The sequence below is a fragment of the Leptinotarsa decemlineata genome, unplaced genomic scaffold (genome assembly GCF_025532065.1).
Source record: "Leptinotarsa decemlineata unplaced genomic scaffold, Ldec_3_MD MMD2_P_RNA_scaffold_12, whole genome shotgun sequence".
Classification (NCBI taxonomy): domain Eukaryota; kingdom Metazoa; phylum Arthropoda; class Insecta; order Coleoptera; family Chrysomelidae; genus Leptinotarsa; species Leptinotarsa decemlineata.
The window spans coordinates 3505246-3533070 of record NW_027412526.1 but is presented as its reverse complement, the minus strand read 5'-3'; the positions used below and the strand labels follow the sequence as shown (position 1 = coordinate 3533070).

Genomic DNA, 27825 nt, shown 5'->3' with positions numbered 1-27825 from the left:
GCATTGTGAAAATTGTGGGATTTGATTCGTCACAAGGAGCTGTGACGCAGTGGTCAAGACGCTGTGTGATCTGCAAGTGAATATATGTAAAAGTGACGTCACGGCCAGTCCATATTATTAACCGAAACAACCAAATGAATGACACTACCACAGAACAAAAATGTATTCTGAGTAGAAGATTTTAGTTCTGTGCAAACCAAAGATATGTTTCTCAGGTATCCATATTTTCTCCAATCCTTTTTTATTGTATATCAACGATTTATTGGATAAAAACAAGAATCCAATATATTGCTTTGCTGACGACAGCACACTTGTCTCGTCATTCCATTTGGATACCAGGACATCGGCTGCAGATGCACATCTTCACCGTCAGCAGGAGGTTGCATATCCTAATGAGGATCTAAAGGATCAAATTGGGGTGAATTCAATGCCAAGAAAACCCAGGCATCGGTTTTCTACAAAAAAAGTTAGGACAGACAATTCCGCTTTCTGCTTCGATAAGTTTGTTGTGGGTTAAAATGGACATCAATATATCTTGGCACAATCATATCGCTGGAATTGCGAAGGCGGCTTCTCGAAAGCTTGGAATACTGTCCCGAACCAGAATCTGTACACAACTCAACACTTTTTGATGCTCATTCAGCGAAGTAAATATTCGGTTGAATTCAGCATTACCGTTTACCACATTTAGCGGTAAAGCTTGAATCGATAGAAGCTACTAGACGCAAGCAATCTATTGACACATGGTACATGGCCAGTAACTGGTTTTTATAATGGTTGAGTCGGCGTTCTGTCAAAGATTGGCTTCGCATTCACAACTTCAATCATTAATATTCGTGGTCAGAATCTTCTACATCACTTTTTTATGGTCCTGAGTATATGAACGGTGAATTACTCCTCAAAAAAATTTTTCAAATGGGGAACCTTACAACCATAATTTCTGAAGTCATTCGGAACACACTAAAAACATTTTTACATTTGACAGTATGACAAATGACAATTGACACCCTGCATTGTTTTCATTTCCTCTTGGTTATGTTGTGTTGAGACGAAGGGGGTTTCAAATAAATTCTCTAAAATTTTGAAATGTGAAATAGAACTTGTTGGTAAGTCTACTACTAGGATAATTGTGCAGGTAAATTTTCGTTATGTGGACACCCGGCGATTTTGAAAAAATTTTTGACTGTACTTACGTATTTTGATGCGTAGATTACGAATCCGAAAGAAAAAAGCGGCGCTCTCCCTTATTCAAAAAGTTACGGCCCTTCAAAGTTCAGAAAAGGGCAACTTTTCAGCCTTCTTTTTCACTAAATAAACTATTTAAAAACACAAGCATTTATTCACTAGGTCACCTTTACACCTTATTCCTCCTTCTGTAACACTTTTCACTTCAATAATCAACATTTTTCTTATAAAAATGTTAAAAAATGTAGGGAGCTGCTTTTTGGGTACATATCACTGTATTTTACGTTTTTAAGATTAATGATATGGTTGGTACGACTGATGCAGTCCATATTCCTGAAGTAATTCAAATGTTTTTTACCTTCATTCTTTAGATCGTAAATTGGTTTTTGGTGGTGTATTACGAAATTGAAATAGTAGGCGACGGCAAATATCAACCGCTTTTTTCTGAAATGTCACTAGTAACTAACCTAAAAATAGAATAATGTCACCAGGAGAAGCATTCGTTTTTAAATTAAGTTTTTTATAAGAAAAATGTTGATTATTGAAGTGAAAAGTGTTAAAGAAGGAGGAATAAGGTGTAAAGGTGACCTAGTGAATAAATGCTTGTGTTTTTAAATAGTTTATTTAGTGAAAAAGAAGGCTGAAAAGTTGCTTGCCCTTTTCTGAACTTTGAAGGGCCGTAACTTTCTAAATAAGGGAGAGCGCCGCTTTTTTCTTTCGGATTCGTAATCAACGCATCAAAATACGTAAGTACAGTCAAAAATTTTTTCAAAATCGCCGGGTGTCCACATAACGAAAATTTACCATTGTGCAAGCTCTAACGTGACGTTATTACGGATAGTTTTGATAACACTCTGATTTATTTAACTGTAGATGGATGCATGTTGCACCGCTCTTTAAAATTTAAAAGTCTCTATGGAGATTTGTTGTAAAAGCTAGTGCTAGAATTTTAATGAATATAATACATAACACAACCTACTGATAACGATATTACATCGACTAGACATTTTTTTATGGACGAGTCAAGGTTTTTTACTATTTTTTTGGTATATAACCACAATCAGTGGTTTCTTTCTCAAGTAAGTGCCTTGTTCTAGAGCCTCATCACACGTGTTATCCACAGAGTGGATTCATGCAATTTACTCATCGAATATACGAAGATATTTTCAAAAACTGCTTCATTTTGAAAATTGACTGTGCGAACTCAGTTAATAGAATAAGGGAAATACGGTTTTACACATATTCATGATATTAGTTTTTTTGACTTAGCACAAGTGAAAATGGCTCAGCGAACTCAGTTTCATAACTGGAACGTTTCTTGAGTCGTAAGTCACAAGCTTTAAGTCGTAAGAATTTGTTTTTCATCTGTCACCACTTAAAACTAACGACTCTTGCTCATAAATATAATGAGTGGACATAATATAATGTTTCTCACTGTTTTTGAGTTTGTAACCCACCATAATCTGAAAAATAAACAGAGCTGAATCAATAGAAAATCTTGAGAATTCACCCCGAAGAGTTACCCTGTAAGAACCTGTACTACTGAAGAACCTTTTTGTAACTTGTATTCCTGAATGTTTGCATAGAAATGTAATAAATAATGTAGAACATGAAATACTTATGTTATACTCAAATTTCTTTAGATGGTTAATTTTTCGAAAAATTTAGTAAAGAGCACTTGAATGACAGTTAATTGTTTTTTTTTACAAAAGAGGATTCGATTCACACCAGTTGAATACTTTTCCCATATCTTCCTCGACACACTTTTTCAGTCTTCAATGTTGGGACTGTTCCAGTCGATAGTTTTGTCATCAACACATAATTCAAAAGTACCCAATATATCAACATATCAACATAGACCATTCAAATAGATTAGGAGAAGAACTGGACCCAGAACCGAGCCCTGTGGAACCCCAAATTTAAGTTTTTTTAACTTGAATTTTCATTAGTTTTCACTAGTAAAAACAAGAATACTCTCTGAAAACTGGCGTACCTCGAGGCTCAATACTGGGCCAGCACTTCTTTTCGGTGTATATCAATGGTTTGCGTAATGACAGTGTTTAAATTGAAAGAGGTATATTTTTGTATTATATTGTTATGGTATTGAAGGATACTTTCTTTCTGATTCATTCACTATTTCAATCTGAAAAAAACTACAATAAGTTTTATATGTTGTACAAAGATGCCGGGAAAAACGTAATTGAAAGAAATGATACTTCCGTTTGCTTTTGTATGGGTATTTCTCCGGTATCAACGAATGGATGATGATGTAGATCATCTTGACAGATGCAGTTCGATATATCGGCTGCAATAAACTACAGGGAAAAGTGGGCGATAACATTTGATCTTTGAAAAATAATTTTCACAACTGTGCTATTAGTTATCTTTGACCTCTGATAACCCATATATAAGAAAGTCTAGAATGTCCGTTAACTAGCGATTTTTCTCCATTTCATTACGTGGCGTAGGAAAACATAATTTTTCAAATAAACAACAGATAAATCAAAAAGACTAGCCAGCTGGTTTCCGAAATTATCAACAATGAAACATGTGTTGACTACTTGAACTTCACGAGTAAATGTCAACGTTTTTCTGATAACTTATTTGTCACATCAAGACCACGAGTCTAGCAGCTAAGCAATATTTTTTATGAAATAGCGATAGAGATTGATGTGTAATTGCTGTTGGAGTTGTTGAAACTAATTGCAAGGTCAGAACCAAATGATTGGTTCCCTTCTTATAATGAGAAGCTTAGAAAAAACGACATTTTTGGGAAGTTACAGATAGCGATAATGTTCATTGCGGCTTTGGAATCATTCATTTTCAGCCACATACTAATATCGATGTGAATTAGCAGCTATTTTCCAGCGGTCACTTTAATCAGTGGCTTGGGAATGAATGAAAAATTAAATTTCTTCATAAATTCATATAGAGTGTGAAATGAAGTTGTACCACAACGAATAGTTTGCTCAATTCAATAATTGAACACCAAGAGACGGTTTATTTCAAGGTAGAATTAAGCTATGGTTTATACTTGAAAGAAATTTTCATATATTTCGTTTACATCCTTAAAACTGTTTAGCCAGATTCATATTCGTCACAGGTACGTTGAACATACCGACGAACAATATACCAAGAAATGATTCATTCGGGAGCCGTCTAAGGTTTGGTTTGTACTAGAACAAAAATTCAAAAATATACATGTGTTTGAAAAAAAATTTGTAGCCAAATTCATGTTCACTTATAAAAACAATAAACCTAAGAATAATATACTCAGGATGGATCTTATGTCAAAAGGCAAATGATTGTACATTTTTCCACCGTTGTAATATATGGAGTCTCAGGTGATGTTTTCGTTTGGCCCAGTGAGTTTCAGAGTTTGTCGCTGTTTCGGGTGTTATAATGGGAAGAGGATGCAGCAAAATTTAATGTATTATGCTTATTTATTAATCACACAGATTCCAATGTAAATGATGTAGTTACCGTTAGAATATTATGTTTTCTGAAGAAGGTTCTACAGGAGTCTCTTGGTTTAAGGTTGCCTATATAACTTATTGCCCTTTTCTGTAAAATTAGTAGACTTTTGAATAAAGTTGGACTGCATGTTCCTCAAAACGGTAGTCCGTAGCGTAAGTGAGAATCTATCAGTGCATAGTTACACATCTTTGCAGAGCTGAACCCCAATTCTTTATAAATCGCTCTAACCGCATAACAGCCAGAGGAGACTTTGCTAGGGAGTTGTTCAACATGATCCACAATTTTTAAATTCTGGTCAATGAACACTCCTAACAATTCTTCAAAAAAAAATTCGTTGATTGAGCATCTGAATGATAATTAATTTGTTTTAATTAAGTTAAAAGATAAAATGTTTGAATCACACCAATCTTTAACTTTTTTCAAGTCAGATATTTTTTTGTGCAACTCACAAGTGTTTTTATTATTCCAAAGTATGATAGTGTCATCTGCAAATAAGGTGAACTTCCCAGAAATATTAAGCTTGGTGAGGTCATTGATATATAATAAGAAAAGAATGGGACCTAACACAGAACCTTGTGGAACTCCAGAATTAATTTCCCTTTTTTTGAAAGTTGAGTTGTTTTGCCCATTTGTGAGGTACTCCTCTGCATCCATAACGTTGGAGCTTTTTCAGCAGTATTTTGTGATCAACGCAGCCAAATGCCTTTGACAGGCAACACAATACTGCGGCAGTATTTTGTGACCAACGCAGTCAAATGCCTTCGACAGGTAACAAAATACTGTGGCAGTATTTTGTGATCAACACAGTCAAATGCCTTCGACAGGTAACAAAATACTGTGGCAGTATTTTGTGATCAACGCAGCCAAATGCCTTTGACAGGCAACACAATACTGTGGCAGTATTTTGTGATCAACACAGTCAAATGCCTTCGACAGGTAACAAAATACTGTGGCAGTATTTTGTGATCAACGCAGTCAAATGCCTTCGACAGGTAACAAAATACTGCGGCAGTATTTTGTGATTAACGCAGCCAAATGCCTTTGACAGGGAACACAATACTGCGGCAGTATTTTGTGATCAACGCAGTCAAATGCCTTCGACAGGTAACAAACTACTGTGGCAGTATTTTGTGATCAACGCAGTCAAATGCCTTTGACAGGTCACAAAATACTGCGGCAGTCTTTTTACCGACATTTATCTCAGAAAAAACTTTATTTAGAAATGAGAAAATAGCATCGTGCGTGTTTTTATTATTCTGGAAGCCGAATTGATTTTCACTGATGATGTTATGCTTATGCATGAATCCAAGTAGTCATTTTTCAACTAGTTTTTCAATGATTATAAATATTGTGTAGATTTTCAATAAAAAAATATTATATATTATTAAAGTTATATCTAGTTTTATTGCAGAGGATTTCATTTGTGTAAAAACTTGTTCCATTCATTTTGTTCGGTCATTTTTTCAACTGTAATAAGGACTCTTCTGAAACACCAGATATCCTAATTATCTTCATTCAGATCATTTATGAGACATAATAATTATCCAGGCTAGTTGTTTTTAAACGAATACCAACAGACTAGGAATTTACCCAAAACAAGTTTTAGGTAATATCGAAAACGTTATTCGTAATTGTTTACATATAAATAAATTTGATTACCCAAATGTTTTGACTGTATCTTACTCCATCACACATCATAATGTTGTTCGTGTTAATTTTCCATATTCGTTTATAATTCGCTGACGTAAAACGTCTGTGAAATCCGATAGCATTCTATAAATTTAACTTGACAAACTAGTTACAGGATGACACTAGAACTTGTTTCATGAAAGTGAAATTTTCCTTTTTTCATACACTATATTGTGTAGCAATCCCGTGAATGATATCTGATTCAATTCCACAAAGAATGTTTGGGGTACAAAGTGAATAGGAAGAAGTGTATTTTGTTTAATTCAATGTTCAATGTGTACCCCCACAACGGCTATGCCCCTGCATTGTAAATCTAATATCTTTGAAAATAATCATTTGAATTATATGCACATATCAGTACGTGATTCAATTGATGAATACGTTCATGGATCAGTGCTGAATAAAAAACTTGAACGAGAGAAGCCTATGAGAAATGAAGGGGTCGCTGTTGCAGTTGTAGGACATGCAGTTATGGACAACTTGACACTATTTCTGGAGTTTGTAAAAGCAGCGTACATCGAATTCTGAAAGAAGCGAAATTCCATCCTTATGAAATGCAGAATGTACAAGAAATAAATGAAGACGATCCTGACAGACTTACAGAGTTTTGTGAAATCATGAGTCAAGTATTGATTGGTGATGATAATAACCACCATTAGACTTCTTTTCATGGGGTCATTTGAAATCCAAAGTTTATATTACACAGTCAAATTCGAGAATTGTTGTGGATTGTCGTGCAGCGACTCCAGAAATGTTGAGAAATGTGTGAGACAAATTTTTAACAAAGTAAAATCACTAAAAGTGTTTTTTTAACTAACCTTCAATGTCTACGCTTAGAAATCAGTTATATCATCGACGAGTTAAACTTGAAGATAATAAAGTTCACGCAAACATAATCTGTTGCTTAATTTTTAATTTGTTCTCTAGATAATGATATCCTCAATGTTCGATTTGAGTCAACATTTTGAGGACAAAGAATGCACTTATCGGTGTCGACGTCATGTCTATTAGTGCCCCCGTTGCAGGGATGGACTACTTGTTTTGGGAAACTCTGCTGTAATGATGATACTAGTGATGAGGATCTTCCAACAGGAACTTCCGAACTCTGATAAAGGACATCTTGGTGAAGCTACATCTGTTAAAAAACGTGTAGCGGTATTTGTAATACGTGTAGCGGTATTTGTAAAACCCTTTATAGTGAAAATCACACAATAAAGTATATTAGTTAGTTTTAATATACTATATAATAAATAATACACTGTATTGTATGATTTTTTACAAAAACCACGACACGTGTTTCGCTATACAATAGCTTTCTCAAGCGCTATTGTATAGCTTCCTCAAGCGAAACACGTGTCGCGGTTTTTGTAAAAAAGCATACAATACAGTGTATTAGTATATAGTATATTAAAACTAACTAATACACGTTATTGTGTGATTTTCACTATAAAGGGTTTTACAAATACCGCTACACGTGTTTCGCTATACAATAGCTTTCTCAAGCGCTTGGACAAGCTATACAATAGTGCTTGAGGAAGCTATTGTATATCGAAACACGTGTCGCGGTTTTTGTAAAAAATTATGCAATACAGTATATTAGTAGGTATATAGTATATTAAAACTAACTAACATTCTTTATTGTGTGATTTTCACTGTAAAGGGTTTTACAAATACCGCGACACGTGTTTCGTTTTACAATAGATTTCTCAAGCGCTTGAGCAAGCTATACAATAGCGCTTGAGAAAGCTATTGTATAGCTTTGAGCAAGCTATACAATAGCGCTTGAGAAAGCTATTGTATATCGAAACACGTGTCGCGGATTTTGTAAAAAATCATGCAATACAGTATATTAGTATATAGTATATTAAAACTAACTAATATTCTTTATTGTGTGATTTTCACTATAAAGGGTTTTACAAATACCGCGACACGTGTTTCGTTATACAATAGCTTTCTCAAGCGCTTGAGGAAGCTATACAATAGCGCTTGAGAAAGCTATTGTATAGCGAAACACGTGTCGCGGTTTTTGTAAAAATCATACAATATAGTGTATTATTATATAGTATATTAAAACTAACTAATACACTTTATTGTGTGATTTTCACTATAAAGGGTTTTACAAAAACCGCAACACGTGTTTCACTATACAATAGCTTTCTCAAGCGCTTGAGGAAGCTATACAATAGCGCTTGAGAAAGCTATTGTATAGCGAAACACTTGTCGCGGTTTTTGTAAAAAATCATGCAATACAGTATATTAGTATATAGTATATTAAAACTAACTAATATTCTTTATTGTGTGATTTTCACTATATAGGGTTTTACAAATACCACGACACGTGTTTCGTTATACAATAGCTTTCTCAAGCGCTTGAGCAAGCTATACAATAGCGCTTGAGACAGCTATTGTATAGCGAAACACGTGTCGCGGTTTTTGTAAAAAATCATACAATACAGTGTATTATTATATAGTATATTAAAACTAACTAATACACTTTATTGTGTAATTTTCACTATAAAGGGTTTTACAAATACCGCGACACGTGTTTCGCTATACAATAGCTTTCTCAAGTGCTATTGTATAGCTTCCTCAAGCGCTTGAGAAAGCTATTGTATAGCGGAATACGTGTCGCGGTTTTTGTAAAAAATCATACGATACAGTGTATTAGTTACTTTTGAATGGAAACAATTCTGATCATTTCTTATGATGATAATAATAATAATAATTTAAATAATGTAGCTTGAACTCTTTCATTGTGGCACTTTCATGTAGGTGATTTTTGGTATATTTTGTGACGAGTTCTACAAAGCCATAGAGTCGGATGACTCACTTTTGAAAACATCCGGTATGAAAAATAAATCGTAACCTTCGCCAGGGGGTCTCCAGTCCCACTCTGTGTCATATCTGTAGACTCTTGACCTTGTTATCGATAGATAAAGTTCAAATTCGACTGTGTATAAGCCTTATCTGTCCGAGACGATAAATACCCGACTTGTCCCAAATTCCCAATACTCGATAATCGATCAGCGAACAGTTCTTCGTCCGGTCATCGCTTCCGTCTCTTCCGCGTAGTTTTCTTTTCGCTCTGTGCCCCCTTCGTGGACCCACCAGTCCGACATTTTCGTGCAAACTGCTCCCTCAAATTCTAAAAAGCAACCTGCGAACCAAATGGCTGATCCTGGTGACGCCTTGATATATTCCTCGAGCTCCAAGTGCGCCTCTTCGACAAAGGGATCCAAAGAAACAGCCGTAGCTTTTTTGAAATTCCCCCAATTCGCCGTAGTCCAGATTATGCTGATGAAGGAGCTCCGCCTCTGCGCTCACGACCACAGCTTCCTGCCTCCATGGTAGCTTTTTGATATCTCGAACCACTAGGAATCGTTCGTTGAAAATTCCGCTCCGGGCGGGAACCGCTTCAAGGGGGCTTAGATATGGAATACTAGGTGGATACATCTTGCGGAAGCATAGACTTTGCCGCGTTAAGCGCTTTAATTTTAGTTTTTTTTTAATATTAGGATATAATTTGTTTTATCAAAATGCCTGTGTTAACTTTGCAGCGCTCTTACAAGTACATAATGTACGCTACCAAGCAACCTTCTCTGAGGATCAAGCAGGCTGACCTGAAGTGCAAAAACGGATGCGGTTTCTATGGGAATGCTGACTGGAAAGGTTTGTATTTTTTTTTAATGCACCGTAATGGTTTTCGCCGTACTAAACCTTCATCCAAATTGCGCCAGCAAAATTTTGTGTTTTTCCAGGAGTTTCTCATCTACCATCAGTTATTTTGAAAAAGGACCTCTTAATACGTTGATAAGCAAAAGTGTACAAACCTCACAATTTGTAGGACGTATTTTAAACTTACCCAATGAAACACTACATGGGCTGAAAAGTCTCAGGTCTAACACATAGATGGCGCTAATCTTATTGCATTTACCGCTTTTTCAGTTAGAACCAACCTTCAAGAGAAAGCTGTTGAAATTTCATTATATTTTACTCATGAGTTTGTGAGTTATTTTGCTAAAAGTGACATAACTTTTGTTATTTTCAAAAACAATTTCGTGTTTCAATTTTATACTGGTGAAGCTAATAAAAGCGTGTTAAAAAACGCATTTTCATTCTAAAGCCCGGGACTCTTCAGCCATCTGTAAATTTCCTTTAAAAAAATTGTCTACACTTCTTATAATGTTCTTTACAAGAGTGCATCATTTATTGATTTGATTTGAAATTACTGTAACTCTCTGTGCGGCATTAGCTGGGTTAGTTGTTGTTTTTCCGTTGGGTATCTGCCACAAGTACCTACAAAGTCGTAGGTCTACATGAGAGGCAAGGGGTAAGGTGTTTTCATCTGAACCTGGAGCATGTCATATGCAACTCTATCTCTCTATCTAACTAACTCCCCGTTGTTTACAATTTCATGTGTAAACATAATATTCGGGGATCCATTGTTGAGAGTTGAAACAAAGTCTTCTACCATTGATTTCTTTGTGTCAAAAATCGCAAATACACCGTCTATATATCGGATCCAAGTCCGTGGAAAGTAATCTAACTCCTCTATTGTTACCAATTCAAATCTGCCCATGAACAGATTAGCAATGAAGGGGAACAGTGGGTTTTCCATTGTCGTGCATTTGTGCTGTCTGTAGAAACAGTTATTGAACTGGAAGCAAATCTGTATGTAACAGAATTGCAACAACGAGAGTTAGTGGGTGTCCCATTGTCATGTGCAATTCTGTTCCATACAGATTTGCTTCCAGAAGCAGTAAAAGGAGACAGTGGATGTCCTATTATTGTTCCTTTATGCTGCCTGTAGAAACTGTTATTGAACTGAAAGCAATTCCGTTCCATAAAAGATTTGCTTCCAGAAGCAACAACTAGAGACAGTGGGTGTTCCATTGTCATACCTTTGTGCTGTCTGTATAAACAGTTATTGAACTGGAATCAGTTCTGTTCCATGCAGATTGCCATTATCGTGCCCTTGTGCTATTTGTAGAAACAGTTATTGAACTGGAAGCAATTCTTTTCCATGCAGAATGTTTCCAGAAGCAACAAAGAGAGACAGTTGGTGTGCCGTTGTTATGCCTTTGTGCTGTCTGTAGTAACAGTTATTGTACTGGAAGCAATTCTGTTCCATGCAGAATTGCTTCCAGAAGCAGTAAAAGGAGACAGTGGATGTTCTATTATTGTTCCTTTATGCTGTCTGTAGTAACAGTTGTTGAACTGAAAGCAATTTTGTTCCATTTAGAATTGCTTCTAGAAGCAAGGGAAACAGTGGGTTTTCCATTGTCGTGCCTTTGTTCTGTCTATAGAAACAGTTATTGAACTGGAACCAATTCATGTTCCATGCAGAATTGCTTCCAGAATCAGTAAAAGGAGGCAGTGGAAGTCCTCTTATTGTGCCTTTATGCTTTCTGTAGTATTAGTTGAACTGGAAGCAATTTTGTTCCTTTTAGAATTGCTTCTAAAAGCAAGGGAAACAGTGAGTTTTCCTGCCTTTGTGCTGTCTGTAGAAACAGTTGTTGAACTGGAAGCAATTATGTTCTATGCATAACCATGGAAAGTCCAGCAACTAGATGACAAGCCAAATGGGACAACGGCAGTTATGGAAAGTGGACATAACACTTAAAACCAAAAATATAATATTGGACAGTCCGTGGGAAAGTGGAATCCGATGAATGCCCATATTGTGGCCTCCAGGATGACGTAGAACATACGTTGCTCTACTGTGACATGTTTGGCGGGAATTCATAAAGATTGCAGGGGTACCTTTCGTAGCAGAGGAAACTTATTGTCAATGAAGAGAGCTGGAATATCACGGATCGAGAACTATTGAAGATCGAACCTTATATAATAGACACAGGTCAATAAAACAACACCTCATTGAAGTGAGGTGAGAGCGGTTTATATGGGAGAAAGGGATGAGGAGGAGGAGGATGAGGAGAGGTTTTCAGTCGATAAGGATCCGGTACGAGTCTCCTGGCCGCCGTATCTTTGTGTTGTTTGTAGAAACAGTTATTAAACTGGAGGCAGTTATGTTCCATGCAGATTTTTGTTAACTGTATGTGGTCTTTGATCACTTCCACACTGAGACCATTGTCCCTCAGATACTCCCTCAAATATTCAGTAGTTTTTTGTATTGGGACACTTGGAAACAACGAGTATACATCAAATGATACAAAAATCTCCCCATCTCGCCATTTTACATCCTCAACCTTCTCAAAAGAATCATGTGAATGGATGACACCTAAACTCAGTTGTGAGATTGAGAGTTTCAAACTGTTTGGTTGGCCATATAGCAAATTTTATAACTGCTCAGAACGCGGAAATCTGATTGCATGTTGCTGGTATCTTTGTGAGAAGATAAAAACTGCGGTAATAGTCAATTACTAATTAATGTTAATGTAATGCTGAACAAATAATTATCACGCAATAGGAATCGATAATATATATGTATAAGAAGACTCAATTAATGAGCAAGGCTGAGTTTTCTGACCTTATCAACAGATTACAACTTTCACATTCCACCAAGAAGTTTACTCCCACTCAGGGATTTTGATACATAAGATTTACGCTTGAGGAAGTTTTTCTGGGTTAGTTTAATCTGTGGGCGGAAAACAGTCCCGATAATTCTATTAATAAGAAAGACTTATCATCAACAGGAGATGACTGAAACTGTTTTCATCAGAAAAAATAGTGTTTCAATGGATAAAAAAACTCCACCTCCAATTTTTAAGTTTCATTCATAATGTTTATTATCATTATTTCTGATTCAAGGATACTGTTCGCAATGTTACCGAAACCAAAACGATCAAGAGAGGCAGAGAAAATCTCATCAGAGCACTTCTTCAGAACACTCGAAAAGTCACGTGTCTGGATTCACAAAGTTCGAAGAAAAAAAAAGGCAGCAGACCGACAAGAAAAACAAGTACCTGAAAAGCTTGCCTGTCTTCAGGAAATCTTCTAGCGCCAAAGGTACGTGAAATAACATCAATGATATCGTTCAATAAAGATGAGTGTGCAAAAAATAATATTATGGATGCTATCACATTGAGCTTTCAGCTAGAGCTGGTTATTTTCGCAGCTGCAAAATGTGTACATCGTGATATTAGTCGGGAAAGTAGTCGTTTTTTGACGGGCATTTACCAGAAAATACTGTGTGAATAGGTGTGAACCACAATAAATCCTTGCGGTGGAGGGTCGAATAGACCCATTCTTTTTGGACCTAACCTAACCTAACCTAAAGAGTTGGTTCTCCTTCTGTCATGGTTCAGGTTCCACCAGAGTTCACAAATCTTGGATTACTGTAGGTGGAACATTTCGGGGCTCGTCTTCGACGCTAAACTCTTCGGAACGTCGGAACCAACGTTGAATAGTGCATTAACGCTATCATTGCCAAAGACTTGGCTAATTTTTCAGGTTGTTTCTGCAGCGCTTTGAATTCGTAGAGAAAAATTGGCCTAAAGTCTCTTAACGACATCATTTTTTTTAGATTCTTCCAGACCAGAAAGATACATAGACATCATGAGACACGCCAATCCAGACGCCGACAAACTCATGGTCGAGTTCATAACGACTTATGGCGAATGGGGCGAACTCGTCCGGAAAGACTTCTTCAGATGTGCGCAGGCCTTCACGACTAAAATTCTGAGCGAACTCGATTCGAAGTCTATCGAGGATCTCGCCGAGATCGTGCAGAATTTCTATAATGTTTTCAATACGAGGATGAACTCTTACGCAGTTTACGAAAACGTTCCTGACGAAGTCAGGGAGAAGTTGTTGGAGTTCTACGAGAAGTACTGCATGATCGGATTATATAGGTTAGTATTAGCATAAAAAACTAATCAAGTAGAATAGAATAGCATTTATTTCGCCAATATGAAACAAGTAAAATCAAGTGCAGAACAAATGTTCTGTTCAATGTTCTCATTTAAACAACGAATTATATTGACCGTAACCTTTTTTTTGGAGAGTGTAAAGGTCTTAGTTAAATATAAAAAAAACTTCAAGTTGAAAGAGAAAGATTTCAACTGACAAACAATATCTTAAATGAAAATTCAGTTCATAATCTAACACATCATTTGCAATTCATTCTTGATAGGTGTTGGCTTTGTATCATAACAGTTGAAAAGTAGGGACTTGAAAACGTGTTTCGTTCATCAAGAAATTTCATTTCAGCTTCTTGTTCTGTCCGGCATTCACGAACGACGAAGAAAAAGACCTTGCCATCCAGGACAGGATCCGGCATCTGAGCTGGGTGAATGCCCACCATCTTGACTGTTGCATAAGCGAAACTAGCATCGAGGTTCGCGATCTCGTCTACACCGCCATCAACGATTTGCTCGGTATGGATTCGATTAAAGCTCCGCAAGAGAAACTAAATTGTGTCGTCAAGTAAGTAATGGTTATGCAGTGAAAAAATCTGAAATTTTCAGAAAGTAACGGTTAAACAACATTGAATTATCTTTTGTAGGTGCTGTCGAAGCGTTGTGGAAGTCCTTCAGCACTGTCGCGGTGGGCCTGTCAGTGCTGATGAATTCCTGCCAGCTTTGATTTTTGTCGTCTTGAAAGCTAATCCTTCTAGGCTTAAAAGTAACATTCTGTACGTCACGAGGTTTTGCAACGATGCAAGATTGATGCAGGGAGAAGGGGGTTACTATTTTACCAACCTGGTGAGTAATTTCAGTATAGCTGGAAGAAATAATAACTATTATTTGGCTTTTCTATATCAAGGACAAAGTATAGAGAATTTATCATTGAGATTGTGGAAAATCTGTTGATAAAATCTAGATTCTCAAGGTCATATGACCTGCACATAGCTCAAGGTCGTATGACGTCATTCAAGGACAAGGTTGAGTGGTGGGGGAAGGTTCAGAACCGTCATTAGCACCCTTCTATAAAGTTTAGAAAATTTTGACTGATATATCTCTCAATCTAGAAAATGGAAAAAGGGAAAAAGCTACCGTGATAGCAAAACATGTCATGATATTTTTAAATATATAGATTATGAAATTGAAATGGAAAGTGTAGAAAACCTGACACTTGAATTGTAACGTACTGAAAATTTCTCAATGGACTGGAGAGTGTAAACAAATTTCAATTGGATTATCTCTGAACTGCGTGTGTAAGTGTAGAGTGTGGAAAACTGAGAATTTCTCAGTGAAGTGGAAAATAGAGAATTTCCTACTTTGAATAAAAAATTCAAGATAATTCAACAACGAAGGAAAAGTGTACATATATATATATTTCTCTAAATTCTACAATGAGAATTTCTCTTTCGAGTAATGTAAAAGGTGTAGACAGTCTGTCACAATGAAGAGAAAGTTCAGACAATCTTTATGAATTGGAGAAGTAGACGAACGGAAATGAAACATTATGGAAATTGATTTGAATGGAAAGTGTACAAAAAGTAAAAAAGTGGAAAAAGTAGAAAAGTGGAAAAAGTAGAAAAATATAGAAGTGTAGAGGGTTTTTTCACTAACATTGTGGAGTATTTCTCGCTGGAATGGAAAATATAAAGACCTCTTACTAGAGTGAAAGCCTTTATCTTCATTAGAGTGAAGTGTATGCTCTCACTGGAACACACTTTCCCTGGATTAAAAGTGTACACTTCTCTGCGATGAGATAAAAGTGTAGACATTCTCACTGAAGAAGAAAGTGTTGGGTATTTTACAGCAATATGAAATTATTCATACCTACTTTAATATTGGGTCTACTTGTTAAACAATCAAACTCACTGTTGGGCAGACGTTCCTTATACATGCCACCCGTTTATATTTCAGTGTTGCGCCGTCTCCTTCATCGAAAATCTCACTGCGGAATCCCTCAACATGCCGGTGAAAGAATTCGAATCCTACATGTCTGGCGAGGTGGCTTGCGTTAGTGCTTGGGAGTCTGCTTTGGTCGCTTGTGAAGGTATGCACCAGCTGTGTGAACACCTTTCTCTGCTCAAGGGGCTGTCAGAGAGGACGAATACCGTTAGAGAAAACACGCAGACTCTGAGGGAGAATATGGAGAAGTTGAAGGTATAGTTTGTCGGTGGTGGATAGGGTAGTGTAGAAAAAATTGATGTTTAGGTTATAATGAAGTTGCAGTAGGTTTTGTTATTTACTTCTTCGATTCACCACAGAATCTTCAATTCTATGAAGTAAATAATGTGTTCAGTAATTCGTGATACACTTTTTTGAAGCTCCTGAAGCCGATTTCGGTGTTGAATCCATCAATCGATGAGTACCACACAAGTTGCCAACTTATAAATACTACCTCTCTTATTACTTTTATATTGACATGGTTCAGGAGTAAAATACATTTTTAGAAAGTATAATTGTTCAAACTTTTTCACTTCACCTCACATTTATTGGGAATTTAGCTTTTTTAGGATAAGTTCTCTCTACCTAATACACAAATGACATTGTTGACAATTGACAGGATTAGAATTACCACTCATAAATGACAGAAAGTTTGTCTCACGTCAATTTTCATTTCACGAGGTTGTCAGAACTGATCCAAAAATAACTTAGTTCTCTAGGTGTCTGATTTCTGTCAATTTTGTGCATACGTATTTTGAGCCTAGAGGACACGCTAAAAAAGGTCGAGGTGAGTCAAGTTTGTTATTTTAAACAGTTCGCATTCATCTTTTTTTTTTGTTTGACGCTTTCGCTATATTAATCATTGTTGTGGTCCTTCGAGCCGGATTTGGACCAGCGACCAATTGAAGAAACCTCGTGAAACTTGCTTCAATGTCATTTTCTCATCAGTTTTTATAAATAGTTGATGAAATGACGTTTTGGAAATGATACACTCTAAATATATATTTTACTGCTTAACCATGTTGAAATGAAAGTTGGAGAGGTGTTTTTTTTTTCAAGACGATAACTTGTGTGACACTTCAACTGTGTACAAATCCTTTCTGATACTCTCCTTCGAATTCATATCTAGATGTCATGATTGAGGAATTTGATTAATCCAGTAAGTACATTTACACAAAATGGATATAGAGAAAATATCAAGGTTCAGTATCTTTCAGTTTATAAATTACTTTAATGTATTTACAGTCCATTCTTTAAAAACTAGAAGTTAGATTAGATCCAAGTGTATGGCAACCTTGTATATTTTTGCAAAGACCTAGTGATAGACTGGATATACAGAGGTGGTAGAGTTACAAAAATTGAGTTATAGTTTGGTGTTTCTTTGGTGAAATCTAAGCAGATGGAGTTGGATAAATAACTTCATTTGATAAAATAAAAATACTTATTCAGTATTGTTTCATTGCCTTCAGTAATTTTTAATACTAGTTATTCATTGATTTACTATAAACATCTGTTTGCTGTAGCTGTTGAGTACTTTAAAATTTGGGGTTTCAGTTGAATTGAACTTTATTTTTGTTCCTTTTCGATATTTAAGCGTTAGAATCAGCAGTTCCAGTGTTTTATATAAGTCTCAGAACAATATTTTGTTTTCATTTCCACTCGTTATCATCAAATTTTCACTGACTGTATCATTTTCATCCATTCAGGTATTTTTGTTAATGAGTTAACTGATGTAACTATAGAAATAAATAAATATGATATAATCCTTTCTTTATTTCTTAGCAAACATTATGCGTGTTTATTTTATTTTCCTTTATTTCGACTCCACTTTTGCATGCAACTGAATAATACACAGGGTGTTTCAAAGGTATCTGGATCGTCTTGTAATTGGAGTGAGAATTTAACACCTCGACACGTGTTTCGATCACCAAGTGATCAGCTTCAAGAGGAAGATCAAACTGATCTTCCTTTTGTTATTTGTAACGGCACAATAAAACATTTTCCTGTAAAGTTGTTTACTTTATTCCTCCATTCCTACAAAATCTTTAGAGAAGAAGGTGTTTCGTGAAAGGCAAGTCAACATTCAGAGAGAGAGAGAAAGGTATATGTTAAGCGCCTTGTTGACAAACATTTTTGAGAGTGTATTCAAAATCTTACGTTAGTGTTTTTTGAATACGTTTTAATGGATTTTTATCAAGTATTGGTCAGTTCTATCATTTGAGGAAAAATAATTATAGAATATGTGTGCCGAAATGTGGCTGTGTGTACTAGTAAAAGAAATCTGTCTGTCTACCGGTGAGGTGAATGTTTTACTTTTCATTTAGTATATTGTGTAGAAATCCTATGAATGATATCTGATTCAGTTCCATAACAAATGTTTGGAATACAAACTGAATAGAGAAAGGTGTTTTTTTGTATAATTCAGTGTTCATATAAAAGTATTTGTTTCGAAAGAAATTTTCTTTCGTGTAATTCATTGTTTATATGGAAGCTGTTTCAGGATGGCTTTTTCTTTCAGTTTGTGTGAAAGTTACTTCTTTGTATGATCTACAATCTATGAAAGTTCCCACATAACCCTTTCAATTTAAATGTAAGATGTAATAAGTTTTTTAGGAATACCTCCAATTTTTTCCTGGATTTTATTAATGAAACACATTCTGTTGATGATTATTGCAATACATTTTTTCTATAACTATTTCGCTGAACTGACAGCTGTTTTTTCCATGACTGTTGGAAAAAAGCTTCAATTATGTAACTGTTTCTTGTTGGGTAAGTAGTCAAAATGATATACAACTCACATCTCCCAACCAATCACAAGAAATTGATATTTTTTCAAATGTTCGTTACTTGATAATATAACGAGTTATTAGATAATAAAATAGCTTGGTCAGACTAATTTGAAAGCTGTAGTTGTTAGATAGTTAGAGGTCGTGATGTCCAGTCTTTTCAACAGTAGCTTTTTTTTATTTTTTGAATTTTAATAAAGACCGCCAGACATTGAATGCTCCTAAAATTTGTAACTTTATGACGATTTTATATTATTTTAGTTGTATATGTATTCAATTGTACAGAGTTGTACTGTACCAAAGGAACACCAAACTTCAATATGATTTTTGTAACTTCGCCCCCTCTTAATATTAACATTTGTTCACAAAAAGGATTTGAAGCTTTAATAACTTCTAATTATTATATGCGAGAGCATTCGATAGCAGACTTGGGGCTATCATCTTCAAGGCTCTACTCAAATAGAACGTTTTATCTTCTTGTTTGTTCTTTTATACGGTTAGAACGCTTTAGTGCAGGTATTTGTCTTCCACTTATTCAGTGGAGGAGTACCTGCCCGGTACTGACGATGCCCAATAGGCTGAAACAGCTGTCTACCGGTGGCTCTTGAATTGATATCAATATGGGAATGATCAGAATGGTATATATATATATATATATATATATATATATATATATATATATATATATATATATACTTATGTTATATATACTTATGTTATATATGTTCGTACTTAGTAATGTTATAGATTTGAATTTTATCCCCTACTATGAACATATTCTTCGGAAAATAAATCGTTATTATTAAATAAACAAATTCCGTATCATCTACCATTAATTCCAAAAATCCTTCCTCTGCTCGCAGGAAGAAATAAACGAAAAGGTCGCCTCGGTCCTAGAAAGAACGCCTCTCATCATCAAACCCAGACAGAGTCCTCTGCCTCTAACTAAGGAGAGCCTATCAACAGTCGTATCAACCGCTTCAAACCTATGCGTCATCAATGAACCAGTCGCAGACCAAAACGAAGAATCCGTACCTCAAAATTACTATCTGAAGAACTTGTCCCTCAGCCAAATAGCGAGTTTGGACAATACGAAGAATAAGCTCCAGTTAGACATCACGCCCTGTATACTACTTCCGAGTACCGAAGCACAGGTGAGTACCACAGGGATTCGTGCTTGGGCTCGTCGCTTGTTTCGCTCGATTGTAAATACTTTGAATGCTTTTATATGTAGACCGAGAAAATATAAGTTGCCATAAGAATGCTTGCTTTATTTATTGCTTTTTATTGTTGATGGGTTTGCTTGTGGGGCTTGCTTCGAAATGTCAGTTCTTTGTTACATCGACTAATAAAATGTTGACAGATTTAAAAACTTGAAGGAGATAAATGGATGAGGTATTGAAATTTATTAGGGCCGAAACATTTATACGAGTTGAAAAATGAATATGAGATGGAAAATATTTGGATGCAAGTGTGAGAACCATAGATGTGCAGAGGGAGCCACATACTTTTATTATTTGTTTCTTGTAAATTACGACTCTAAAACTCTTAATTTCGAAATTACGACTTTAAACTCGTAAAGTCTCAATTTCAAGTTCGAACACATACACGCACCCCCACTCACGCACCCATACACACACGCGCAGTCACGCACTCCACGCACCCCCGTACCCCCACGCACGCACCCCGTAACCCCACGCATGCACTCACCCTGTAAACCTACGCACGCATGCACTCCGTAGCCCCACGAAGACACGTATCCCCCGTACCCCCACGAAGGCACGCATCCCCCCTACCCACACGCGCGCACGCACCTCGTATCCCCCACGCCCGCACGCACCTCGTACCCCCCACGCACGCATCCCGTAACCCTAAGCACTCACTCACCCCGTAGCCCCACGCACGTACGCATCCTCCGTATCCTCACGCGCACGCGCACCTCCGCAACACCACGCACGCACCCCGTAACCCCATGCACGCATTCTTTCCCGCAACTCCACGCACCCACGCACTCCGTAACCACTGGAAGGCATGCATCCCCCGTACTCCCACGAAGGCACGCATTCCCCGTACACCCACGAAGGCACGCATCCCCCGTATCCACATACGCGAACACACCTCGTACCCTCACGCACGCACACACCCCGTAGACCCACGCACGTTCGCAAACCCCGTACCCCCCGCGCACCTCCGTAATCCCACGCACGCACCCCGTAACCCTTGCACACACTCTCCCCTGTAGCTCCACGTACGCACTCAGTAGCCCCACGAAGGCATGCATCCCCCGTACCCCAACGAAGGCACGCATCCCCCGTACCCACACGCGCGCACGCACCTCGAACCCCCCCCGCATCCCGTACCCCCCCCGCCAAGCACCCACTCTTCCCGTAGCCCCACGCACGCACTCTCCCCGTAGCCCCACGCACGCACGCCCTCCGTAGCCCCACGAAGGCAGGCATCCCCCATACCCCCGCGCGCGCGCAATCCCCGTGTCCCCACGCACGCATCCCCCGTACCTACACGCGCGCACGCATCCCGGACTCGCACGCACGCACGCATCCCGTACTCGCACGCACGCATCCCGTACTCGTATGCACGCATCTCGTACCACAACGCTCGCACCCCGTAACACCACGCACGCACCTGTAGCCCCACGAAGGTACGCATCCCCCGTACACACACGCACGTACGCACCCGGTAACCCCACGCACTCACCTCGTAGCCACACGCACGCACGCACCTCGTATCCCCACACACACATCACGTAACCTCACGCACGCACTCATCCCGTAGCCCCACGCACGCACGCACTCCGTAGCCCCACGAAGACACGCATCCCCCGTACCCACACACGCGCGCGCACTCACGTAACCCCACGCACGCACGCAACCCCCGTCCCCCACGCTCGCGCCCACTTCGTACCCAGGCGCGTGCGCGCATCCCCGTACCCGCACGCAAGCACCCCGTACCCCCACGCTCGCACCTCGTAACCCCACGCACGCACGCACTCCGGTGCCCACGAAGGCACGCATCCCCCGTATCCGCACGCGTGCGCATACCCACACATCCACTCACCCACCCACCCACTCGCCCACCCACATGTACCCGCACCCGTACTTCCCGGACTAGCCCGAAAAAATGCTACTTTCTCGAAGAGAAAGCGTCCGGGAAGTAGCCTGGACGGTTGCACTGCACCGCCCGGGAAGTACCTACAGAGAACACGTGAACTGTGCATGATAATGTTTTGGAGCACTCCGTAGCTTAAATGGACATAATATATGACGGTTGAAAAATAGTTATTCAACTGATTATTGAGAGTAATCTGGTGCAAAACTTTTCGAGTGTCAGTTGTGCGACTATATTTGACAGTTCGAAAGCCGTTCGAATAGCGAAGTCGAAGTTATCACTCGAAGATGATTGTGGATACTAACAAGCGAAACGAACGTCGTGAAGTAACTTGTTTTGGAGTCTTTCAATATAAATTTCTTGTTAATAATGTTTTAATTTTTCAGCTCGTGTTAATAGTTCAATTTTTTTGATTTTTTTGGTTGTGGCTTGTATGTTATTTCATTGTAATTTCAGTTTTTTGCCTAATAAAATTGTTATTTCTTAGCTAATCTTTTTAATTTTCCACAGATTCTTTCAGGGATTTCAAATCAGTTTATATCATATTAGACAATGGAAGTCCCAACTAATGAAATACACCACGAAACATTGTCAACCACCTTCAAACAAATACCTGTTTCTGTTTCAAAATGCTAATATTGTATAGTAATATAGCACAAATTTTCTGATTGTCTCCACCGTTACTCAATAAAAAAGCCACTGTGATGGCGAAACATTTGATATTTTTGGAAATAAAGTTTATGAAGATCAAATCTTTTTCGGTGTCGTTTGTGAAATAACAAAAATTGACAATGTGGTTAAGGTATTCGCGGCCAAGGTTTTCAGTGTCACTATTTCAAATGAAAAATAGTGACATTGATAACAAAAATTGTCAACCATTTTCAAGATGTCTGTAATTATAGACCCATGTCAATAATATGCAACTTCCCCAAAGTATTTGAAATCCTCATCTATAGCAGGTCATATCCTTATTTGAGCAATCAAATTACACCACTTCAACGTGGTTTTATGAAAGGTCGCTCGACAATCACCAACCTTTTCAATGTTACCCAATATATTTCTGAAACCATTGATAGGAGATCCCAAACTGATGTCATATATATGGACTTCTCTAAGGATCACGGATTAATGTTATCGAAATTGTACAGGTACGGCTTTTCTCTGACCCTGATCCAACTTTTTATATCACACTTCAGTGATAGGCGTCAGTATGTTCTATTCAATGGTTTCAAGTCCGTGCAGCAAGCAGCTACTTCGGGTGTTCCACAAGGAAGCAACCTGGGTCCACTTCTCTTTAACGCCTTCATAAACGACATAGTTGAGGTCATTGACATCAACTGTTTGATATACGCGGATGATCTGAAATTATATTGTGCATCGAGGACTGTCTTCAACTCTTCCTCAATCTGAAACGTGTTGAGCAATGGTGTTTTCGCAACAATTTTCCTGTAAACGCGAGTAAATGTAATGTAATGACGTACACACTAAATAATCGTCCATTTTCATCAATATTTAATGAACGATATTCCACTTCAACGGCCTCTCACTTTCACCGATTTAGGTGTTACCTTCGACACAAAACTTTTCTTGGTACCACACATTGATTTATTCATTGCACGAATCTCCAAAGATTTTTCGGACCCATCCACATCGAAAACTATGCTTTTGTCAGATCGAAATTAGCCAATTCTATATGTACTGTTTTTACCTCATAACTTATTGTAATTGTATTGTATTGTGATTTGACTTATATTCCTGTTCTGTAGATGGGTGTAACCTGGATGGGTGTATAAATAAATAAATGAAAGATGAATGAATCTGAAACGTAAAAAAAGTTTCAGCTACCTTGTCTGATGTGCAAGAATAAGAAATACAACATTTATATTTTGTCGGTGAACTGCCATATTCTCAGAGAATAATGTAATTAAATTTTTAAGGTGCCAAATCCTTTTCCCCAGGTGAAACCGTCCCCATCGACCAACTTCTTGTCCCCGGTCATCGCGCCGGACAACCGGAGCTTCGATAGCCTCACTCCCGACGACAACAGCCTGTTGGGCCTCTCTAAGATCAACTACGACATCGACTTCTCCGACCTGAGCGCGGACAACAGCGTCGCCGAAGACCTGACGCCAGACAAGCGGACGCCGGACCCATTCAGCCCCGTCGGGGCCGCCGGCGACACTATGCAGAGCCCGCTCATCCCGGCCGTCGTGCCCCACATCGACGCGAAACCGGCCAAGAGGGACGAGTTCGTCCTGCCGTTTCTCGACGACGCGCAGACTCCTGGAGAGGGGGAAACGCTCTTGGATAAGGAGGAGGGGGCGATGAGCTTGCCGCCGCCGTTGACACCGACGGCTTTCGAGTACAGCGGGTTCTCTAAGCAGGGATCTAGGATACCGAGCATCCCGTGCAGTACGGGGGAGTTAGGGTTTTGTTCGTTGCCTGCGAGTTTGCCTTCGACGTCCAAGGAAGGGGATAATTGACGGGCGGTAGCGGGAAAGGGGAAGTTTATTGCAGGAAGGTAGAAAGAGCCTCGTCGTAGGTCTGTTTGGGCTGGTTTCGGCATAGTAAAGATGTTTTTGGGGGTTTCAGGAATGTACACAGTTGCCGAGGAGTTTGTATCAAAGTTCGGAGGGGCGGTCCGTGAATTATGTCAAACGAATTTCGAGATTTCTAGTTTGCTCCCTCTACGCCACATTCTGTGAGATTTTTTTCGAATAACCTCTATATTGTGAAACACTTATCACCTTCATAATGATATAATACGAGGGGGGTCCCAGAAGTACCCAGACCAACAAAGAAAACACAAAAACTTTGGAAAAAAATGTGTTTGTTTTTCAACATACTCTCCTTGCGGCTCTATATACTTTTTTCTAGCGACGATCAATAAGTTAGATACCGTTTTTATAATAAGAACTGTGTTGCTCCTCAAAATAGCCATTAACTGCCGACATTACTTCTTTATCGTTGGAAAATCTTTGACCACCGAGTCATTTTTTGAAGTTTGAGTACAGAAAACAATCCGAATAGGGTGTATACGGTAGCAATTCAAACCTTAATTCGTTAGTTTTGGTCATTGCGATGATAGATTTGTGAGCACACTTCTTTCTTAGTCAAATGCGGCCGTTTTCGCTTGATTTCTTCACTCAAACGTTTTATTAAATTCGCGTAATACTCGACGTTGATATTTTCACCATTTTTAAGATAGTCGATAAAAATTATCCCAGGTGCATCCCAAAAAACCGATGCCATGACCAGTGCTTTGTAGATTTTCTTCACCGTTTCTGGAGTCGTCACTTCATTTGGTTGATCACTGCGATGTACTGCCCCGTTTAAACTCTGCTACCCAATATTTTACTGTTGTAAACAAAGGAGCAGACTCGCGCAGAGTCCAGTTCAGCTTTCATATTGGTTGGATTGAGACCTTTCAAATCGAAGTATCGTACCACATAAACGATGATCAATTCACCGAAAACGTTGGCTTTTGATGGCTGCCAAAAGAATACTAAACAACGCATCGTCTTCAAACTTGCAACATATCTTTATATACTGTGTACTTTCTAATACTGTGATAGTTTTCAAACATCTAACGCCATCTGTAGGTCAGGTCGGGTACTGAAGGGACTACCGTCGTAGGGAAATCTAAACTCATTGCTTTTACAAAAAAAGGTGTTTCAAAAAATACATTTAAACTAATATCAATTACTTCGGTTTCTTTTCAATATACATGCCAGTTTTGTTCCAAATGAATTTGAACGGTGACGTTACTGAAGAAACAGAAGGCACCTGAAAATAATACCGTCATTAACTTGTGACGTAATTAATGGACGCCCTCGAATTCCATGAATAATTTTGGCTGTATATTTTTTGGGGTGAAACGGTACATTTTTGTGACAGATTCATAAAATTCCATAAAGATTTTTTCGGCCAATGTAAAGTCTGACATCAACTCCATTTTACAAAGATCGTTATCAATTCTCAGTTTACCTCAATTTGCATAATACAGAAGTGGGGAAATGTTCAATTTCAATATTCTTGAAGAACAAGCAGCAAACAAAAATGAGGAACATTGATGCAGTGGTGTGAATTCTAAACAATCAATCTTTGCCTGAAACAACTTTTTATCGACTGTATTTGTAACCTAAAAACCTTCTTGCTATGCCTACACATAGAAAAATTTTTTTGTCTCGCTGGAGCTTTCCGAATATACCCCAATGATATTCGGAAAGCTCCAGCGAGACAAAAAAATGTTATTCCAGTAACTTTATGTTGCCGATCATTGTTAAAAAGAAAAAAAAATTATCATGCTAGTTATTGCTCTTGAATTTTGTTAAATATATAAAATTGATTTACATATCTGTGTTTCATTTAAATTACAAATCAAGGAACAGATAAAAGATCCAATAATAGACGTTAAAATAAAATGGACCCAGTCAAGGGCGTCGCCAGTTTATGACTAGGGGGGGGCAACGGGGCAATATTATGGAGGATAAAAATAATAACGCCTGGTACAGTCAAAAGCATGAAGCGTTACATTTTGGAAGTCTTTGCCTCTATAACGATTGTAATAAGAACGGTTCTGATATCAATGTATACAAATTCACAAGCCCTTGACAGCACAATAACTAAATCAAACTTTTAAACTTTTAATTAAAACATAACCTGTGGGGATTTTTTGCATCTTATTTAACAAATATAAATCAATATTGACTAACACAGACAAGCCGGTACTCTTATAATCGCTTTTCAATTCGCTTGTTTAGCTTGTTTCAATGATCGCTTTCAATTGAAAAGTGACTCGCTCACAGTGGCTCATGTCTTTATATACCCAACTAAACATCATACTAGAATGTACGGTAACATTCTACCCGGTCTAGAAACTGCTACCAAATTCCAGAGAGTTCATTGAACAAGTGCCATCTAGCGTCGAGTAGCAATACTAGGTTTTACAAGGATTGTAGTAGATTCATTCAACTGCAGGCTGTAGGTGTTTCTTATGAACACAACACTAACAAATTATACAAAATTAACGTGGATGCTGGTGAACAGCTGTCGTAGAAAGAAATGCAATGCACAAAACACATACACACCATACCTACCTCCTACCTACATATTTTCGAAATTATGAGATAAAAGTCGAAATTACGAGATAAAAGTCGAAATTACGAGATAAAAGTCGAAATTACGAGATAAAAGTCGAAATTACGAGATAAAAGTCGAAATTACGAGATAAAAGTCGAAATTATGAGATAAAAGTCGAAATTACGAGATAAAACTCGAAATTACGAGATAAAAGTCGAAATTACGAGATGAAAGTCGAAATTATGAGATAAAAGTCGAAATTACGAGATAAAAGTCGAAATTACGAAATAAAAGTCGAAATTAATAATAATAAATTTATTTGTTCTCACGTATGTTCTTACTAGAATGAACTATATGATTATATGAGGCACTAATTAGATAACAAATGATAACAAATGAACTGAAAAAACCACAAAGTCGAAGACTGTCTGTGGTGTGCGTCTAGCCTATGGTAAAATATATTTCCACCTTCAAATTTGAATTTTATAGTAAATAAGCCTGTTTAATATGCTACTGAAATAGTGGTCACTTCATACAATACTAAAAATTACAGATCAAACAAGTAATTTAACATACAATTTTCCCAACATTAGTAAACAAAAAAGATGATATATATATATATATATATATATATATATATATATATATATATACACATACATATACATACATACATA

General features: G+C 37.7%; 1 protein-coding gene across 3 annotated transcripts; it reads left to right on the top strand.

The window, feature by feature from the left end:
* The first annotated feature begins 994 nt into the window (after positions 1-994).
* Rabex-5 (Rabaptin-5-associated exchange factor for Rab5) lies at positions 995-26420 on the top strand. 3 transcript variants are annotated; one of them, XM_074171920.1, is made up of 9 exons: positions 995-1106; positions 9909-10020; positions 13123-13320; positions 13838-14165; positions 14524-14739; positions 14819-15017; positions 16128-16370; positions 19804-20094; positions 24004-26420. In XM_074171920.1, exons 2-9 carry the CDS (start codon positions 9927-9929, stop codon positions 24547-24549), a joined length of 2115 nt encoding a protein of 704 aa, XP_074028021.1. In that variant the 5' UTR covers positions 995-1106; positions 9909-9926; the 3' UTR covers positions 24550-26420. The 3 variants fall into 3 exon arrangements, with proteins under 3 accessions (XP_074028021.1, XP_074028015.1, XP_074028011.1); XM_074171914.1 differs by lacking the exon at positions 995-1106 and adding an exon at positions 3221-3259 and having other exon boundaries at positions 24025-26420; XM_074171910.1 differs by lacking the exon at positions 995-1106 and adding an exon at positions 3221-3259.
* The last annotated feature ends 1405 nt before the right edge of the window (positions 26421-27825 follow it).

Excerpts from the sequence above, each read along its gene's own strand:
- Rabex-5 (XM_074171910.1), top strand. The coding sequence starts at position 3,224 with ATGGTTTGCGTAATGACAGTGTTTAAATTGAAAGAG. Across the intron at positions 13,321-13,837 it reads GAAATCTTCTAGCGCCAAAG|ATTCTTCCAGACCAGAAAGA; the intron begins GTACGTGAAATA and ends CATTTTTTTTAG. Across the intron at positions 20,095-24,003 it reads TTCCGAGTACCGAAGCACAG|GTGCCAAATCCTTTTCCCCA; the intron begins GTGAGTACCACA and ends TAAATTTTTAAG.